The sequence below is a fragment of the Labrus bergylta genome, chromosome 13, assembly GCF_963930695.1.
Source record: "Labrus bergylta chromosome 13, fLabBer1.1, whole genome shotgun sequence".
NCBI classification, from domain to species: Eukaryota; Metazoa; Chordata; class Actinopteri; order Labriformes; family Labridae; genus Labrus; species Labrus bergylta.
Genome location: NC_089207.1, coordinates 1,916,054 through 1,937,741, shown reverse-complemented (window position 1 = coordinate 1,937,741; position 21,688 = coordinate 1,916,054). Strand labels below are relative to the sequence as shown.

General features: G+C 38.8%; 1 protein-coding gene across 1 annotated transcript in view; it reads left to right on the top strand.

Moving 5' to 3' along the window:
• The window catches only part of LOC109998567 (NALCN channel auxiliary factor 1), a 107,626-nt gene that overhangs the window by 79,417 nt on the left and 6,521 nt on the right, over positions 1 to 21,688 (top strand). The window contains exon 2 of the mRNA XM_020653459.2: positions 19,199 to 19,370. Coding sequence (XP_020509115.1) covers positions 19,199 to 19,370 — 172 coding nt within the window. The remainder of the gene's footprint in view (positions 1 to 19,198; positions 19,371 to 21,688) is intronic.

The following is a 21,688-nucleotide window of genomic DNA, read 5'->3' as shown; positions in this document are numbered from 1 at the left end:
CAACGCTGCAAAGTGTAATTGGAGTCTTCTTTTAAGGTCAGATTATTTAACTCAACTCAGAAGCACCTGGATTCAATTTCATTACTTTTTACGAACAGTGAATGAATTGCACTTCAAGGACTTTTAAAGTCAGCTGATCAAAGACGCTAAGATATCAAGTAAATAGTTTCTGTAGAGGACAGCACAATGAAATGCCTCAGTCCTGTTTAGTCACAAGGCACCATCATGATGTTGATATCCCACTGGTGGGGGTAAGATGTCATTTCAAGTGACACAGTTCAATCAGTGCTGGTTGAAGGCAAAATTAAATTAAGTAATGTTTTTAAAGGAATCAGAAAATTGCATTAAATTAGTTATCATAAGTCTTTTGTACAAGTAAATGACATCCCGTTTAAATAGAATTATAAAATGTTTTTTGGGGGGAATTTTAATTTGATCACACTGAAATGATGTAATTTGGTTAATTGGTTCCAACACTTCAGCATTTAATTAAACTGAATTATCATTTGATTCAAAACTTGATATGGAAATGTGTCTTTCGAATTATAAATTCAAGTGTGAGGATTTTAATTAAGACAATATTATTATTTCTGTCACCTCTTTCTAACTTTAATGACAAATGGACTTTCTCCAAATGTGTATGTGTATGCACATGTTAATGATTCTAACATATTTACAAAAAAATTAAATAAGACTATATGGAATACAGAACTTTAGATTTATGATGTCAGATATGAAAAAATAATAATAATACATCCCCACCATCAGCCACTACCTTAAAAAATATACTGAATGAATAATTGTTAAAATTCGAGTTTTAACTTAAACTTTTTAGCACTGGATATGGAAGCATCTGGGAAATAAATAGTCATTTTTCATTGGCTGGCTTCTTTGGGAGATTAAAAGTTAATACGTTGTGTGTGTGTGTGTGTGTGTGTGTGTGTGTGTGTGTGTGTGTGTGTGTGTGTGTGTGTGTGTGTGTGTGTTTTGTACACTAGCTGCCAGTCTTGTGTTCACAGCTGACTGTGGCTGAACCAGCTCAGACACGTCCTCCATTATCAGTTCTCCTACTCAGCTCTGATAGCTGTTCAACTGATAATTAAACAGATGATGCATACTTGTACATGTATGTTCTGTAAACAAGCGTCACACACATGTCGTCATTGCGACTGCAGCTTGTTTTGTGTTTAACTACAACTTCTTATAATACAACATAAACCATCTCATGATAAATCAACTGTTCTTCCGGACGTTATGTATGTGTTCCATTTCTATAATTATATCTACTCATACTTTGAACTTGGATCCATTGGATGAGTGCATGTAGAGATCATGATTCACACAGTTATTACATATTATCCAAAGCCTCGAGGGTAAAACCATTCCATAGATATTGAAGGATAATTCCAAGGAGAAAGTGTTTTCAGTGCAGGAACACTATGTGATTTTATTCGCTCATTCACTTTCACAAGGGCCATATATTTTTATGGCATTTTCTTTTTCTTTCTTTAGTGATTATACAGTAAACATTGAGCACTCAAACTGTATTCACTGCATTCCTTCCATCTTCTTTGTAGAAACAAATATTTGATTGAAAACAGGTAACAGTCAAATTTGATGATGAACAAATATAGGTGCTCTAAAGAAAGACTGTATGGTGTCCTGTTCAGCGTTAACATTTAGACAAACATGATGCAGAAGGAGCTCAAGGAATATTGAAGAGAAAAAAAATCGCTGTCTCGTTGCTTTTTGAAAATGTATTACTGGTGGTTTTGACCCATCTATCCCTTGTTATTGTTGTTGTTTACATCAAATGGTCAGTGTTTCCCATGCAGACATTTGACTGGCTCTTTCCCTCTCCTGTTCCTCCACTTCCTTCTTCTCTGCTTTCCATGGATCTTACCTTCAATTTCACTTTTAATTAAAAGATACAGTTTTTTCCCCCTCCTGTTTGGCTTTGAACAAAGCTCTGATTCCCCTCCCCCAACCAAACACAGAGATAAACTTCAGTGACACCCTTTGAAGATTTCCTTCTTTTTTTTTTTTTCTCTCTCCCTGACTTTATCGCTGTGGTCTGTCCCTGGAGACAGGGATGGGATGATTTTTCCTTTTATGAGGATGCAAACACAAAAACATCTGAGGGGGAAAGATTTTGTGTATTTTGCGTGCACACACATGCCTGCTTGTATACGTCAAATAGAAGAAATCAATTAACTGCAGTGTGGATTGCAGTGCCACATCTCTAAAGCAAGGTATGTAGGTGAAAAAGTAGGAGGCCAATTTAGGACAAGGGACCCCCCCCCCCCTTAAGAGGCTTAAGAATGGGTCTGACATGGGGTCAGCAGTATCAGGAAAACCATCTGATAACTAGCCTCCTACATCTGTAGGTTATTAATACTGTGCAGACGTGCTGACACACGGTCTCTGCTTGTGTGTCTCTATCCCTTCTCTCTGTGTGTGTGTGTGTGTGTGTGTGTGTGTGTGTGTGTGTGTGTGTGTGTGTGTGTGTGTGTGTGTGTGCACTTTACCTGTAAAAGAGACAGAAAGAGAGCAAGGCAGAGGAGCCAAGCTAGAAAGGTAGCACATTGTGTATCTGAAGGTGAGTGTGTGTATCTGTTATGTCTCTGCTAGCAACCTTGCACCAGCACACACACCCCCCCCCCCCACCCCCAATCCAGGCCATTTTTCATCCAACTACTGCAGTACACACTGCAGAGGGAGACAAGGGGGATGGAGCAGGGTTGAGGTGGGCTGGCCTGGATTGAAAACAGCAGGAGAGAAAGCAGCTCTGCAAAGAGAAAGGGGATTTCTCTCTCTGATAATCTGCATTCATGGTTTTATGGTTATGTTTGTTCCTATAGTTACAGACGGTGCATTTGAACTGATGGTTTAAAGAGCTGTTAGAAAACTCACACAAATAGAGAAATTATTACATTTACTAGCTTACACAATTAAATCGCCCCTAAACATCACTAAATAATTCAGGAACTTACCATCAGAATCAGAGTCAGAATCGGAATCAGAATCAGAATCAGGATCAGAATCAGAATCAGAATCAGAATCAGAATCTGGGTTTATTGCCAAGTACATTTACACATACAAGGAATCTGACTTGGTGTATTGGTGCTAAACAATTAACAAGGAAATAAAGCAGAACTAGCAACAACTTAAATAATACAGAATAAGAAGATATTACAATATATAAAATAGAATTAAAAAATGTAAAATATGAACAATAAAAAACACAAAATGTACAAAAGGTGACATGTAGGAGCTGTGCAGTGGACTATGAGAAAAAGTCTTAGTGTGTGTAACGACTCACAGAGTGCATGTAAAGAAGATACATTTTTAAAGTCCAGGGCGCGTTAATGTAACGCATAAAGATTTGTTCTTTTGGAATGGTAATGTTACATTTTTTTTACATTTTGACATTTAATATTATTTGACATAGAGTTTAGATAGAAAACAAAAAAAGGAAAACAAGAGCATCAGGAATTACACATTTTTGAGGCTGTCTCTGCTGTAGTGATTAAACATAAACTGGTTTATTTATACATCAGTTTGCACGGCTGGTTCTGGGACTGGAAAGGTCTAAAGAGGTTTGAGTTGTCTGTGTGACTATGGAATCCTGAATAATGACACACAGTAGTTTCTATGACTGGTTTCTCTGATTCTGGATACGGTTTCATTCATGTTCTTTTCATTGTTGAAATATGTTTGTTTGCTTTATTTTTCCTTCTGACTGTATTGCTATATATTTGTTTTTGGTCCCTGTATTGAAGCAGTGAAGTCTGCCTACATTTTTAAATGAATGCTTCATGAATGTGTTCATGTAACCTGGAAAGAAAAAATAATGTGCATGCCTTTAAAAACCATAAAGAATTCAAATGAAAAATAATTAAAATAAGTTTAACCCTCATTTGGTCAAATGTTTCCTCTTCATCTGGTCATCATTTTGTCTGTGTTAATGCGTATGGCACCATTTTTTGTAAGAAAGACTCTCTCTTTTAATAGATCAATAGAACACTGTGAAACATGTTTACTACCCTCTTAAGTCACTAGAATCATGTACTCAAACTGGCATTTAAAGGGTTAGATTCCGGATAATTATTCAATGTTTGATATTTTGGAGCAGGGCTGGAGTTGTTTAAAAGATTTATGCAAAAAAAGTAGAAAAAATATCAATCTGTTCTATTTTTATAGCAGTTTTTGTAAATTGAACATTTTTGCCCTCCATTGTCAAAACAGGGAACTACATTTTAAATCTGATGCTACACAAAAACTAACAATGCATCAAAGTCAATATTTTGCATAATCTTTGACATATCCAAGATTGATTTTTAAAAAATCCCCCAGCCACCAAATATATGTTATATGGAAAATAACTCATTTTTGTGTTTTTTTCTTAAATAACAACAGTGACATCAAGTAATCAGACTGGCATTTAAAGGGTTAAATTACTAAAAATGATTGAATGTTTGGTAATTTTGAGCAGGGCTGAAGTTGTTTAAGAGATGTATGTAGAAAAAAGTAGAAAAAAATATCAATCTGTTCTATTTTTATAGCAGTTTTGCTATAATGAAACTCTGCACTGCTGGGGGTAGAGGAATGTGACCCCACAGAATGATACCTCAGCCACACATGAACACTAGCATGGTCGGTTACATCTAGCAGCAGGCCGTATTACTGCAGTGGGTGTTGATTCATCACTCTCACTCACAGTGCGGCCCATCTTGCTGATAATTATCTTTGTCAAATTAATTATCAGTGTAAGTGTCAGCATGACAGTTCCAATGAATTACATCCAGATAACCTTGATTAATCAACAAAATGAGTTTTTAGGGCAAATGTTTTTTGCATATGGATGTGCTGCAGGAAATGTCCTCTTTCTTCTTCTTCATCATCCATCTCCATCTTCTCATCCATAATTTCTCACCGCTGTATCTTCCTTTGACACTCTCTCTGTCACTGTGTTCTCATGGCAGAGTTTTCATCTCTAATCTTCTATGGCCTGATTCATATTTCTGCATCAAATCAACGCCAAAGGTTTGTGTAGCCCTGTACTTACACAGAGGCCTACATAGCCTGATGCAGACCTCCTCAAAAATGCAACTATGCATCAATACGACACAGAATACAAGCCCTGTGATTGTTCCACTGGTATCATCGTTTTTCCTGCATCAGCCGTAATTTCACCCCCTCCGAGGTCTACTCTCTTCTTTGCATTAATTGCAGTATAATCAGGTGCTACTCTATGTACTAGCCACAACTCCAACATAATATGCTTGGTTTCAGTCACCAAGGTTTCCTTTACACAAACAGAGTGTGGCTGAACGGAAACTGGTGATATAAAGTAGCATAGAAATCGCAGAATATTGCAGATCTTTGTCCAAACACCAACGCATGATGGCGTAGACCACGACTGTGTAGATTCAACACAGAAGTAGAAATCAGGCATAAGTCTGCATTAAGCTGTCTGTGTACAGTCATGGATTCACTACAGGCCATGACGTGTATAATGTAAAACATTTATGTGCTTTGAAATTTTGGTAGTACCACTGCATACACTCACAGTGAGAGCAGAGTAATGAGCCAATTCTCTAACTTCAAGACTTTATTCCTGAGTACCCATGTGCCAAACTTGCAGACAGTGTCTGAACGCATGATGGCAACAGCAGACATGACTGTAAGATGCGTCTTCCCCCTCCTATCAGCAAAGATAAGTACGAGAGAAATGTTGGCAGCACATACTGTAGCTGTGGACCTCCAGCTAACGGGTTGATTTAGCTGCTTGTTAGCTTGGCGATGCTATGGGCAGGGGTGGAGCAGCAAGTTTAAAAGTGCAGGTGTTCTAATGCTAGTATATTACCACCCTCTAGCAAATCAACACATTCTGTTTCATTTAATGTCCGATAACTAATGTCAGCTGACACATCATACAACAAGACAAAGTTACAAAACATAATAATTAGACACTAACTATATGAACATCCATTGTGAGTAACCCAGTTAGTTCTAAAAACGAGATTCAAAACTGCTCTTTGTGATGCTTTTATTTTGCTTTTCTTATTGCCTTATTGCCTTATGCCTCAGTCTCTTTATTTCCGGTCTTCAAATATAATGTGCTTTTATTTTGAAAAACTGCAAAGGGGACTGTGTTAGAAAGTGGGAGCGTTTCTGTCTGTGTGTATTTAAGCTTTACTTTTGAGACAACTGAAATACTGACTTCAACTCCGTCCCGATTTCACTCGTACTCGCACTCAGGTAGCTGCTGACAATCGAACAGAGTCGTACAGTATGAGCACATCAAGCGTGAGCTTTGGTCATGCTTTGTAAAAGACTCAGTTGTATAGTTTGAGCTGACATTCAACCACGACTTTTATACATTTGTGCAGTGTACGCCAGGCTTTTGGCCTAGATCCTAAAAGGCAGGTTTACAGCTTGCATACCTCTGCTATCAGTGAATGAATGAGTGTGTGAGCCGTTGGCATGCAGTGTGAAGCTTTCAGTGATTTGGACTAAAGGCACTTTGTTTGTGCAGCCCTCTCTCACCGTTTAGTGTCAAGCAGTTCCTAAAGTGCATCAATATCAGGATAAAATGACAATTAGACTTTGTTTGGCCACATACCTGACGTCTGCCTGTAAGTAGCTCATCACACTGACATGAGTCATGCTGACTGCTGAGTGCCTTCATGCATGAGTGTGCGTGCCCACACAGAGCTCACACTGTGGCAGGAAACCAGTAGAGAGGGAGGGGTAGAGGGGATCGCCCAGGAACACACCTATCTCCTGACCTGAAATTGTCAATCAATATATCTGGTTAAGGCAGGCTGGTTGCAACAGGAATTTATATATTTATTAAGAATAAGACGTACCAGAAAAAGAGGGACTTAATCCAGGTGCTTCATCCCCTTTCAGGTCTGTCGATGAATGTTTAGAAAAGATGTCGGTTCTGACACTCTCATGTAGGCTCATGCTCGTGCATGGAGGAAATTCATTCTTTATTCCTTAATTATTCAAACGCTTCCATGACCGTATCTTTCAAGCATTCATTTTTAATGTAACCCTGTACCGCTGCTATTTCACTATTCAGGACTCAGAACTCTGTCTTGTACTTGTATTTGAGAATTGCAATACATAAGAACTTTGTGCTCCCTGTGCGTGATGGGCACTCAACAGTTTGTGTTAACATCTGTCAGCTAGGGCCCCACCGACCGATATGGAATGTTTGGGGCCGACACCAAGTTCTATATTAGCAGGGTTCCCACTCGTCCTGGAAAACAATTGACTAATTTTCCAGTATTGGAAAACACCTGGAAAATGAGAGAAAAAGTAAAATATCATGGAAAATCACGTGTTGAACGAACACTCTCCTACTCTCCTATCATTAACGCAGATTGAACGGAAGTCTATATATAATGTAATGGCTCCACCCCCCCCCTTGTGTCAAAAGTGGATCTTTATTTACAATTTAGTTGAGAGGATGAGAGAAAAGATTTTTCACAAAAAGAGAGAAAAAAAAACGTGAGAGTAAAACAGGTATACTTGTGTTTTCTCCTCGGTTTGAGGTCAGCACATTAACATACCTTTGTAGCGGTAGCTCACAGTGGGTGTGGTTAACCTTGGTAAAGATGTTAATATTGGTGTGGCTCGATCATTGCTGAAAATGTCGTGGAAAAGTCCTGGAAAATGATCTGTGGAAAAGAGTGGGAACCCTAGGGAGAGAAAAAATCTGATCCGATATATCGGCCGATATCTGTCTTAGATACATGTATGATCCGTGGAGATGAGATTGATATACACATTTATTGCATTGATCCCTCAGATGCAGTTATCAAACACTTGTGGAAAAGATTTACAGTATAAGGAAGACAAGATGGTCACTCAGCTGGAAATTAACTGTGCATGTACTGTGCATCACCGCTTGACACTCTGGATGGTGATAATGATTGTTGTAGTCCATATAGCGCCCTCTGCTGGTTAAAGAGAGCTGCTGGTGTAATACAATGAAACTCAAATGAATTTGATTTGGACTAGTGAATAAATCGAGTAAATCGGTGCATATCTGCAATAAAATAAGCCGATACAGATAGTCACTGGATAAGCTCATATCGGCAGATATTATCGGCCGGCTCCAGTTTGAGCTCAATGGTCAGTGGCACTGGTAAAATGGTTGGTCTAAAACTGTGTTATATTTTGTTGTTACTCCTATTGCACACATACTTTTTACCCTTAGATTAGAAAACTTTATTGATCCCCAGCGAGGAAACTCATTTATCACCTGGTCAGTTCATACACAACAAACAATATCTACAGTACATCACAGTACACAACAAGTACATAAATAACAAACACCACTGAAACCATTTGAATAATCATGTACAGCCATGAGTCAGAAACTCAAAATGTTCATTATAATATCGGACTGCTGCAGGAACAGAGGAGCTCCTGAGCCGTTCAGTGGAACATTAAGGCATCACTAATCGCTCACTGAAGGAGCTTCCAGTACTACTGGCTATGTAGCTACAAATCTATCCTGTTCATTGGTGTTGTTGTTTTATTTGTTGTTCTGTTTGTTTGTCTATCATCTCTCTCTCTCTCTCTCTCTCTCTCTCTCTCTCTCTCTCTCTCTCTCTGCTATCTAACTTTGTTTAACATGACTCTGATGTCAATGTGTAACCTGCATTCCAGATAAATACTGAAGAATCATATCCCCGCTTAAGCAAACGATGCACAGCCTCTACATGAAGATGACTAACAGTAATTATCTTACTTAACTCGTGGCCACAAGTCATTTTTATTTTATCCATGTCATGATCTCATGTCTCCTTGTTCTTCCTGGCTCTCTGATGTAAAGCCAATTCTATTTATAGAAAAGTCTCTCTCTCTCTCTCTCTCTCTCTCCCTCTTCTCTTTTTTTTTACAAAAAGGATGAGGGCTACTGAAGGAATTTTTTTCAGAGATTTTTTTCTCAGAATTTTTGATTTAAAAAAAAATCAGAACTCAATCCCCTCCCCCCCCCCCCACCACACTCTTCAGAGTATGGTGGGGCTATTAGCATGCCTTTTTTTTTTGCCAAAATGAGCAGCCCATAATGAACGATGAGGTGGTGACAGCAGCTGTCAATGTTTGTGTGTGTGTGTTTCTTCATATTCTTTGTGTGCATGCACTCCAAATAGCAGGTGGGTCATTATAGAGAAAACCGTCATTTACATGCAACAGAAGCTGTTGAATAGGAGCCTCTCAGGGAGCTGTACGAGTGCTTTCTGCGTGACTTTATTTACAGTCGGTGTATTGTGTGTTCCTTCAGTCCTGCTGCTTCTTTTTGTTTCATTATTACGCTGTCATCGTCTTGGCTGATCCGGCCTGTTTTATTTTGCGTCTGTCTTGTTGTTTGGATCATTAGCTACGTTACATTTCCTCCATATAACCACTGCTGATTGCTGTTTGTATGCTTGCCAGGTGTTTGCACCGCAGGCACATACATTATTTATATTATACAGACACAAGGACATCACAGCCAATTAAATGTTATCCGCTTAAGTTAGCATGGTATTTCTGCAATCACATTGAGTTGATTATTCATGCTTTTTTCCTTGGTGTATTTTTTTTCTTTGTGTTTGAGTTCACGCTCGATTACACTCATTGACTTATCAACGTTGTTTAGCCATGGATGATCGTTTGTTTGCCCATGCAAATGGGCATGTTGTTTTTCATATATTTGGACTAACCTTTTTCAGGTCGACCCTACAGCCCCTTGTTGAAGGGGGGACTCCCATGAGGCTTTGCTGCTACTGCTGCTGTAGGAATAGAAATTATGGTTTACACGCCCGCTCCCACTTAAGAACACCCTCTATGTGACCCCTTACAGCAGGACTGCCATAGTGTCACTGCTTGAATGGACTGCTCATTTCAGAGAGAAAGGAGAATGATCATCTGAGTTTCTGTGGATGGATTACGTCAAATTACATCTTCTGAAATAGATAGGATACAGTGCATAGCCACCATTAATGTATTTAAAGTCTTTATATGTGATTTTTCACACTGAAATGTAGAAATCAAGTATCTCCTCTGAAAATAACTCTGTGAGTCATGACTGTCTACAATGGGTGTAACACCCGAGTCCCACTGTCTGTGATGTTTTCAGAGTTTTCAGAGTCCTATCTTCACTTTGTTTACATCGCCCGGACGGCCGGCTGACTCCTCCCCTCGTGTATAAAAGTTGTTTAATTGAGGGACTAGAGAAAAGAAGAATAACATACTGTACTCACTGCTTAACTGTGTTTCTAGATCACGCTCATTTCAGGTAAATTTACATGCAGTGTGAAGATACCAGCAGAATAAAGATCGCTAGCATTAGCATGCTAACACAACAATGCAGCGCCAGTTGTTTTGGTTTCATGCTGGTGCTCAAGGGCGACATCTGCTGGATCAAAAAATCACATATAAAGCCTTTAAAGCTTTAAATATGAGTTAAGGCTTAAACAAAGAGTCACAATTGCTGTGATAGCGAGGTCGTCATGGTATTAAGATTATTCCGACAAAGCAGGTCGGCAAGCATCCTCCATTTGATGCTCATATTATAGGAAAGGACTATTTCAAATAGAAAACATTCAGTAAAAAACCAACAGAGCAGCACTTTTATCTTAGCGAACAAACGCTTCATTCAAGCGCCCCCGAGCGCACAGCCAGCAACTTTTTAGCCTGGAAAAAAATTCCAGGTGGACACACGGCCTTACACAATTTATCACAAGTCAGTGTGAAATATTTGACTCTGATTGGCCAATTACACACACCAACGGGGCTCTATCCCTTTATAGAGCCCCGTTGTTAGAAGAACAAACCGTTACTAAGAAAAGCGGGTTACTACGGTTACTACGGTTACTACGCTCTTATTACGGACTCTAAAGGACAAACTGTAATAATTATATCAAATCTGCAGGAAGAAACCGGGTTAATTTAACATTGGTGTGTTTACTGCTGTGAAAAGAGGTTAAAAGAGGTTAAAGCTGCTATGACAGAGAAATCTACAAACGGGAGAAACGGGAAGATGGCACTTGAAGTAAACACATAACGACATGTGTTACGGAACGCGCTGTAAAGACCGCTGGACGGAAAAGAAAATGTCAACAGACTCCAACATATGCAGAAATGTTCAGTTCAATGTGAGTGATGAAAGCTTGTTCAGCTACTATTATGAAGGCAACAGAGTTTACTGTTGCCATGGACGCAGTACCGTGCAGTGTATTAACCCCTTCAGGGTGAGACAAGACCCCTCCTTTTTGCATCGGGGTCCTATTCACCCAGAGGGGGTTCAATTCCAAGCCTCACATTATCATCGCTTACTCTTAGAACATGTTTAAGTTTGTGAGTTAGTGACCACTTTAGTTGTGGTTCATATGATGGCTGATGTGGCCTGATGTTTTTGAGAATCAATTTAAGCAAGTTTAATGATCTGAAGACTTAACAAAACGGGCCCCCGTTTTTTGGTTTAAACCAACATGAATCAGAAACGATGAGGCTAAGCTTGACTTCTCTTTTTTTGTATTCATCATTTTATTTTTTATTTTTAGCTCTCCTTTTTTACAAATCATTTGAACAAAGGAGCAAAAGAGAGGATGAATGTGAATAGGATAGCCTCAATGCAGCGTAGCAGTGAATGGCTGTGTTAGTTGTAATTGACAAGGCGTCTCCTGAGGCTCTGTTTGTGTTTATGTGTCTCCGTGCTTCTCGGCTGTACTGTGTACCGCATGGCTGAAGACAAATGAGTTGCAGTAATCTGGTCTGTTGCTAGCTGCTCCCTCAGCCTGTGTCAGCAGTTTAGCCCCGACCACAAGTCCAGATAAAACATTAAAGACAAGGCACTGACAAGGAAGGGCCATCCGGGGCCACTTAAAACCAATACCACAGGGCAGGAAGAGGCCCTCCATCAATTACAACCTTATTAGTCTAATCGTTATGAAATAATCCAATCCAAGAGACAGCTGAGTCTCATCACCAACAGGCAAGACAACCAGAGGAGAGAGAGTGGGGCGGGGGGGGGGATGAAACATTTTGGAAATCTAATTTGAAAATCAAAGATAATGTTCAGTTTAGAGCCAACGATTTGGATTGTACTATCACATACATGTGTCCAAAATATAATCTTTAATCCCGCTTTGATCACTTTTTATTTATCAGAAGCGATGCAGTTAGTACGTTAAGGCTGGCTAACTGCATCGCCTCTGACCCTGACCACGCTCTGAACACAGCGTATGAACTATGACCATCAAACCGGAGATACAGGGTCCCACGTTTTAAGAAGGTTAAGACTGAAACACTGTTCACCAATCAATCCTAAAATTGAATGTGGAGCTGAATCCTCGATCAAAGCACGTTTAGGGCCTCTGGGTATTTGTTTGGCGTTTGAGTGCTGTGGCAAATGTTTGTATCTTTGTTTCCTGTCTTAATTGTTGTGCCGCAAATGGAGCCGCTGTGATGCAAGACAAATTTCAGACTACGTCCGACAATAAAGTATTTTCTATCTATCTATCTATCTATCTATCTATCTATCTATCTATCTATCTATCTATCTGTCTATTTTTCAGTGAAAACAAGGAAAAGTTCCTGATGGCTTTACTGTAACAGTGAGCACAAGCTCTGAGACTCCACTCATTCTAATTGTTCACTGTCCTTTCTGCTGGTATCATGAAATTCAGACAACCACAAAGTTGTCATTTGAAAGTGGAGTAGTTGTGTCTTGACTTCACTCAGCTCACAAACTGAAGCTGGAAACAGGAATTGGGGTTTGTAACCATCCACAAAAAATCTTCAACCCAAAAAGCAGCCAAGTTTAAACATTTGTTCTTTCCCATAAGTCTATTCATGTACATCAAATGTACCTGCTGGCTGTAGGTGTCTTTTCTCATTATAGCCGTCCTTTAAACACCTTCTGTTCTGTGTTTATCACTCATGCCATACATCACTAAAAAGCTTCTTCTTCTGTGAATCTGTCTATGTGAACTATTTCAGATCTGCAGAACGAATTAAGATCCAACAAACACACTATAACCACAATCTACGCATCTGTCAGACCCCCGACTAACAATCGTTTTTTAAGTAAACCATCTGAAGGTCTACTGTACTCTTCAGCCATACAGCCAATGAGAGCCTGAGTAGAAATACATAACTTCGGCCCGTATGGAGGCTTTTTCCAGGCTGCGTAAACATATTTCAATGAAAATGACAGATATGACAAAGGAGACAGCAGACAGAGTGTTGGAGCGTCAGAGGAACGTTTAGCAGGTCAATAGTGTGTGACTGTTGAAATGCTTTCCTGTAATGCATGCAATGAAAGTACCTGTTTCACCTGCATACTTGGAAACATTAAAATGTGTAGAAGAGTAAATGTAAGTTTAAGAGAACTGCTGTGCTGTGTCCCCTCCATCACTGGCTTTACACATGTATAGATGTGTCAGTTGAATAAGGGGATAACAAGCATCATCTATAAATCTAACCATGAGGCCTGTGTAGTGAGACAGTATCACTGCCCCCCCCCAGACGTCAAGAAGACACAATGACATTAGTTAGGACAGCGAAGGGGAAAGGAAGATGTAAAAAGGAAGTGAAAGGTGACAGAAAGAGGAGAGTCAAAAATTTGAGAGCCAGCTGGCTGACCTCTAACTCGCTGATTGAGGAGACGGCAGTGTTTTATTCTCTCCCTGAGGGGGTTGAGAAAAAAAACAGCAGACTGAAGGAAGTTATAAAAAGGAGAGAAAGAGTCCATCCTAACAGTATCCCTATCATGACACTCCTCCTGCTAGCTCCCTCTCTCTCAGATTTGACAGCAGGATGATAAACTACTAGTCATGGCTCTACAGTAGACTGATAGGTGAGGGAGCAGAGCAGCAGCAGTAACAGCAGTGGGCTTCTGAGACTGAGTGCAAAAGGACATGACTGTGTGGCCGAGGTCCAAGAAGAGCAGTTGGTTTCACAGCACATCTGTTGCACTTCAGGCTGATATTCTACTACTTATAGATATTTGACTACTACAAGTCTACTTTCAGTTTCAAAGGACATGCTTGTCTTTTTTTTTTTTTTGCACAGTCTAGGTGTCACCCACCAACTAAATGATGGACGTAGCCTTTGTGACATCACCCATTGGTTTGTCAACCCCCTTTTAGAAACACATACGCACTCAGACACACCCCTGTGATGACAACCCTGCTCTTTTAAATGACAAAACTATTAATTTTAATTATGTTTAATGATAAATAATGAGGTGATGGCATGCAACCCCAGATGTAACAATTTTAATGTTTTCTGTTTCATTTTTCTTTTGTTAATTATTTTTGTAACGATGTTATGATCACTAATGTGTTGTGACCAGGTGTAAGTATATACATATGTTCAACATACCAGCTGACATGTTGTTTTTCTGGGGGGAAGAAGTGACCATATTTGGAGGAGTGGGTGAAGCTGGTGATTTGCGTGGGATTGACAGATGACAAGTTAACACATTTATACAGCCTGTGCCCCTGTATTCGTTTGTTTGCCAACAGAATGAGATTCTATTTGTGGTAGTATAGCTGACCACTAACCAAAACCAGAGAGCCCAAAAGTTGAGTGAGAGAGTAGTAAGTGACCGAACAACTTTAAATAATCTAAATGCCTGTAATCTCTCAGAGGACAAGCCAACAACAACTCTGACTCCCATCCACCAAAAATAAATCGATATACGACAACAACATTGAACAAGCTTACAAATAGGTAGGAAAGGGCAGTTTAACTGAAACCTACAAATCTGCAGCACAGACTTGTTGGACAGCACATCAATGCTGCAAAGAGCACAGCAAGCCATATTATTGTATATGTTACAATAAGTATAAATATATATATATATATATATATACTGTATATGTACTGGATATAAAGAGAGAGAGGGAGGTTTTGCATCAACGTCACTTCCGACTTGACAGCGCCCCCTCAGTCTTTAACCAGCTCTGCATGGTCCTTGAAACTTTGCGTTTTATCCTCTTTATACGTTTTTTCAAACGTTTCTGCTCTTGGAGCTTGATGCTGAGGCTTTTAAGGTCAGGTAGACTCAGTTAAATCTGAACCAGTTTGCTTTCCCGCTTCCATTGCTGCAACACCTGTTGGTTTGCCATTTTCCTGGAAAACAGAGGGGTGTCCAAAACGGCCGTGTGGGGGTGCTGTCAAATCGCCTTCCTTCTCTGGTTACAACAAAAACAGACCATTCTGGACCACAATGGAAACTCAGAAGAAAGACATACTGACTGCTGCTTTGTTGTCAGAGAGGCTAGCACTTTAGCATAGCATGTTTCCTTCATGTCTGATGGTATAGTAAGGCCATTTTATGATTTAATTCAGTAGCTATCTTACGTATTGCTCCTTTAAAATCTTAATATGTCTTACACAGCTGGATTATAGAAAAAGTCAGCACCAATAATATAGCCCTGAGTGGAAAAAGGAGCTGCAAAGATAAAAATTGTTTTCTGTTCTAGGCTTTTAACAAGTGTATTTTTCGCTATAAAAATGGGCATTTTAATTTGTGCCTTATAATAATAATAATAATATTTTATTTGTATAGCACTTTTCTATACAAGTAACAAAGTGCTTTACAACAGACAATAAAAGCAGAGAGACGATTAAAGCAACAGGCAGAGAGTAAACAAGCCGACAACAATATCAGACTAATAAAATAAAAATAACAACAATTACCAAAATTACAGAGTAAAAGCATTTTTATGAAAGAATGACAGAATGATAATGATTTACTTCTTGGAATCTCACTCGAGTGGACACTCAAGGAATTGTAGTTTTTTTGGCATTTCTTGCACTGGCTTCATTTCTTAACCCTGGAGGTTGTCACTTGGCGCCACTACATGAAACCTTCTGTTGTGTTTCTGAATAAGTCTTCAGTAAAATGACTTGACTTGAAGATGAAGATGACATTAGTTTGAGTCTGTTACTACCAGGTGAGGCTGCTCCAGGTGCAGTTTACAGGTAATCTCCTCGTTTGGGATGTTTTTGATTATTCAGCCTTTGATTTTTTGATTCATGTCTGTGCTTGGTGCAAATGACCAGACAGACCTTGACTTTGTTTTCTGAGCTGCTGCTGAGTACGGGAAATGCCTGACAAACAGCAAAAACAGACGTTACTCGACACTCCTGGATGATGATATCGTTAGTGCAAAGTGAAATGTTGCTGAATTTCTCTCAGTTTGTCTTTATCCTTCCACGCTGACGGCTACAGCATGAGCAGCGAGCATGAGTCCTAACAGGAGGACATAAAATGGAAAATTTGAAAAGACCAATCGTGCATGCATTCACACACACACACACACACACACACACAGACAAACACACAGACAAGCACACACATGTACACACACACGTACACAGGATGTTAATAGTTTAAGGATGTTAATCTAATGTTTACAAGATGTGACATTACGTCATGTGACCACATTTACATTTGTGACATTCACACAGTAATAGATTAGAGAGAAGGGCAGTGTGTGTGTGTGTGTGTGTGTGTGTGTGTGTGTGTGTGTGTGTGTGTGTGTGTGTGTGTGTGTGTGTGTGTGTGTGTCTAATAAACCAACCTTATCTCCATCTGGAAATCGAATTATTAGCGTGCAGCAATTTACTGTACAGATGTGTGTTTGTGCACATGTTCAGCCATGCATATGTAAATGCCTCGCAGTCCTCTATTTGTGTATCAGATTATTCAACTCAACATTGACTATGTTATTTAAATGTTATTTAAATCAATGTTTATAGGATGATATTATGCTATTTCAAATGTTACAACTAGAAATCCCAGTAGGACCATTAGAGGTACAAACCGTATATGAATACGAGACAAAAGATTCTTGTCAAAATAATCTTTTCTTTTATATTCTTCTGACAGTTTAACCTGCAGTTTTATGTCAACACTCAGTGTCTGAGTATTTTTACAAACAGGAATCACAGAGAGAGAATTTTGAAGAATTTCCTGATGCATTTACTTCATCATCTGAATCAAATTTGTTCCAGTTTAAGAAGACTAATTTGTAAAATCAAACCATTAGAAGCAGTAAAGACACAAAATGACTTCTTACAGGAAACAAGACAGAATGTGATCGAGGGCTTGGACTTTGCATTAAATACATTTTAATCTATAAGCATGTTTCTGATGTTTTAGGAAGTCAAACAGAGTTTTTTTTATGTCCCTGCTTTTCTTTTAAAAACTGTACATATTCATTTTTTTTTACCCTCAATACAAGTGTCCTTTTCTAGTCCACTATACCTAACGTGATTTAGATCTTGGCTGGATCGCAGCCAGTTGTCATGTAGTACTGATATGATCTAAAGGTTTTGCTGCACTGTTTTAGGCGTGCTGATTAGCTTGCAGCAGGTGCCGGCTTGCCTCGCTGTCCCTGGAGCGTTTCACAGGAAACACCGGCTAATTTCTGCAGGTGATAATAGCACACAATGAGGCGACCACCTTATCGCGGGAGAAGAGAAAAAGAAGGTGCTAAGTAAATCATTTGTCCCCACTTGTGCACTCTTGAAATGGAGACATTGGGTGAGAAAAACACATTCCAAATGACTGCAAACAAACATCAACATGAAGTCAAACATGCTGTGTTTGTTTTCTTATGTTATGTTAACCATATGCCGTTTTTTTTTTTGTAGCTAATTACTAAATGATCTCCAAAATCTGATGATGATACATCACTTTTTCTTCATTGGTTTTGAGCCTTTCCAGCATCATTTTTAACTAACTCTGGCCTGGAGTTACATGTTTGATTTTAACTGTAAATGTTTGTCTTTGCAGTTTAAAATGTTTTTTTTTGTGTGCGCAATGAATTCAGGACAAACTCTGTGTGGACATTCTGCCGTCTGTGTAGGAAATCAACTCATTTTAGCCACTTTACTCTTCTACCTTTCACACTTCTCATTGTGTATTCTCTTTTTATGTTTTCAACACATGCAATTCACTTTAGATTCACTTGTGTTCTTGTTTGTTAACGTTGTTCACTGACGTTCTTATCTTCTGTCATAATTTGAACAGGCGGCAGGGTTTGGAAATTAGCACAATCCTTCTCTTTTTTTATTGCACTTTATCCCGGGAATACCGGTTGCTGTATTTTGTGTCACTTCTAAATGTTTCAGTATGAAACAGTACATTTTGCTCCTGTTATTTCCATTTCCATCTATATTAAAAAGGAAATAATCTTCAGAAAAGGTAAAGGGGTGATAATGGATTTGAAGTATCTAAAAATGTAAATTCTGGTTGCCGTTTTTTTGTTTTGGATTTTGAAAATTTCCAAAAAATCAGAGAATCGAAAAAGTACTTTGAGTTTTCTGTTGTATCTTTCATCACAAGAAGTACACTGATTTACACAAGTCTTCCGCCAATGGGTGTTTTTTTTGTAGTGACGGGTGAATTTGCTCAACTTGCCAGTCACAGTGGTGGGTAAATGAAGGTAACATGATTTTAAAACACATGCTGAAACAACAAATGTAGTATCTTTCCTCTCAGTCGAGGTTCATTTTGCAGCTAAATGAGCTTAAAGAGATGACTGCATTAGAAACTTTTACCAGCCTTTAACATAATAAAGTAAAATAACTAATTTAAACAATAAAAAACAACAATTAAAGAGCCTGTTACTTCAATACTGTAAGCCTTGGTTTGATTTTATACATGCTGGTTATTATTATGCTGGTGGTTCAAACACAGTGGCAGGTAGGTGAATAAGTTCATTTCCAGCCTTGATAGCTGGCTGTAAACATCTGTTTTCATAGTAGACTGGCTGACAAGTCGCAGATTGTATCAAGACAGTATCCCATCTGTCATTTATTCTACAATTTGTATATCTCTGCATTTAAAAAAACGGGAGTATTTGCTCTAAAAACACGTTTGTTTCCTGAAGAGAAGGTTGTGTAATCCTGCATATTCCCTGGCTAAGTGAAGACTTCCCTACAGGCCTCACCATTAAACAGTGGATCTCAGGATCAGCAGGATATCTGCTCAGCCTTCACTGAATCAATAGCTGTAGAGGTCATGGATGATGCACCAATAGGTGAGAATGTGTATGTGTGTATCATCCAATGCAACCCCCCTCCCTAACTCAGATATCCTCTCTCTGCACCCCCTCCCCCCCCCCCCCCCCCCCCCCCTGCCCTCACCCCTCTGTCTCCCACACAGATGGTTTATAAGCCGTGGCTGTGTTCTCAGTACTTCCAGACCTCCCAGATGCACTGCAGCAGGAGGATCCCCTGTGGTCAGTACTGCCTGGAGGTGCAGCAGCGGTGCCCCTTCGTCCTGCCCGACAATGATGATCTCATTCATGGAGGCAGCCCCAGTTTTATATGCACAGGTACAAACAATCATCTTATGAGATGCTTTTTGTCTTTTTATGACTTATTTTTTGTTAAAACATCAGTTCACTGCATGCTAATCAGCAGGAATCAAACACATGATTACACAGGGAGCGTAGTGTCTTTCTCACAGGACACTTTAACAGGACAGACAACCTCTGATGAACACTTGTGACTTTACAGTGACAGGATGTTCTGTAATCCCTACACTAACAGGATGAAACAGAATAAGTACACATTGTTGACAACTATTACAGCTTCAAGATGCAGCTGCAGAGTGGAGCGCTTTGATAAGAAGTCCGTCCGCACTGCACAGCACATATAGTGAGAGCAGTTTTTACTTCCATTTCAGGACAAACATAATCACACAAATTAAAAAAAACAAAAAAAAAACTCTTTGAATTATAAACAGTCCCCTCAGCATGTTTAAGACACTTTTAATGCATGTTGATGCTGCCCTCTGGTGGACATGTTGAGCACTACCTTGCACTCATGTACATGTTTTTTGTGCATACTGTTCTTCTGTCATGATTTAAGTTTAAATAAGGCTGCTTGTGTCTGTCCTTTAAATTATGCACAACAATGCTTTTATTACAGTTGTTATCAAAAAGTCTTCTGAATAGACCAAAACCATATTTTTCTCTTCTTGGCATTGACCAAATGTCCGATGCCAAGAAATCCTTAAAAATAGATCACAGACATATACTAAAAGGCTTAGTCATCTTTTCTCTCTATAATAACAAATGTCAGTGAAACAGGAGGAAGTAGTGCATATGTTGTTAACTATTTCAAATAGTGGATTAATACACATATGCTGCACTTTTTAAGGTATTTAAAGAATGTACAGTTCACCACAATTTCCCAGTTTGGGATAAATAAAGTAATTCTATTCTATTCTATTCAATAATGCAGCTAGTTATATATATCTATATGTGATAGAATGAACTATCACAGTCTTTTACTAAAAAGAAAACACTGTATGATGAGTGGTTTTATCTTTTTTATATGCTTTGTTGAAAAAAAGAAGAATATCAAATGTCAAAATGTTTTTTTATGTGTACACGAGCTGATGGACTCAGCAACACCAATCCAGTATGTAGTTGAATAAGTCAATAACTAAGATGACAGCAGCTTTTGCAGATTATCAGTTTCTATTGTGTCATGTGTGCACATCTGTATTTTTTTTCTACACCTCTGTAAAAAAAAAAAAAAAGGCTGATCTAAATGTGGATTTGACAGGAACTTGCAGTCATTACATATTTTCACTGCACAGTTTAGCTGTCGACAGTCAAACTGTGCTGAGTGGGCACACACTCCTTTAAAGTTCAGAGCTAACATTAGCATGTAGCCAAACCTCCCTCTGTTCATCATGTCAGAGGAGAGATTGTCAAACCACCCATTGTGATTACAGTGCTTGTGTTGTTGTTTTTATTATATGTTGGTTTTTGTTGCTGTATTTTCTTTTACCTAGCATTGTGTTTGCAAGCTGCTGTACCGTGAGGGTCCGATGTGTGGGGGATGGATCACTCTAGTTAAGAGAAACAGAAGGATGGAGACGGAGAACTTTCTCAGCAGCACTTTACTGTCACCCACATTGTTCTGCTACACAACAACAACCAACACTTCCTTGTTACTCATCATATGTCCCGTCGTTAGCCAATCAGAGGTTAGGATGATTAAACTCAAGGCAAACATTGTGACAAACACAGAAGTAGATTCAATAGAATTGGTCACAGTTACTAGGTGCTACTGCAAACATAAAAACATATAAATATATCAATATTAACTTTGTGAACTCAAATATGTAAATAGTTCACTGTATAAATGTTAACTTATTTTTAACTGAAATACATGAATTAACTCAAATATATGAATTTACTTCACTTTTGAATCTTACACTTCTCTCAACTGCAAAAATACTTCATACTTTTTTAACTGATGTGGTACAGTCGCAATACATCCGGGTATTTCTATTTTGTGTCTGTATGTCAGTTTGAGAAGGTATGCCTAATACCACTTGGTCACTTAGATTGCTAAATGTAATAGAAAGGAGACATCACAAAATATAAAATGAAGAAATGCACATTCATTACAGCCCGGTTTGGAGACACCACTTCAGCTTAAGAAACACATGTCACAAATCACCCATTCCTCCCATCTGTATGAGGTATGTGAGATGAACACTACAAACAAATATTTAAATCAAGAAACTTGCAAATCAAGTAAAAACCAGACTATCAGTCCAGAACATTTTTCAAACATGAAGAGATGATTGGTAATTTCCATTCAAAAATATTGACCATTGTTTTAACATTCT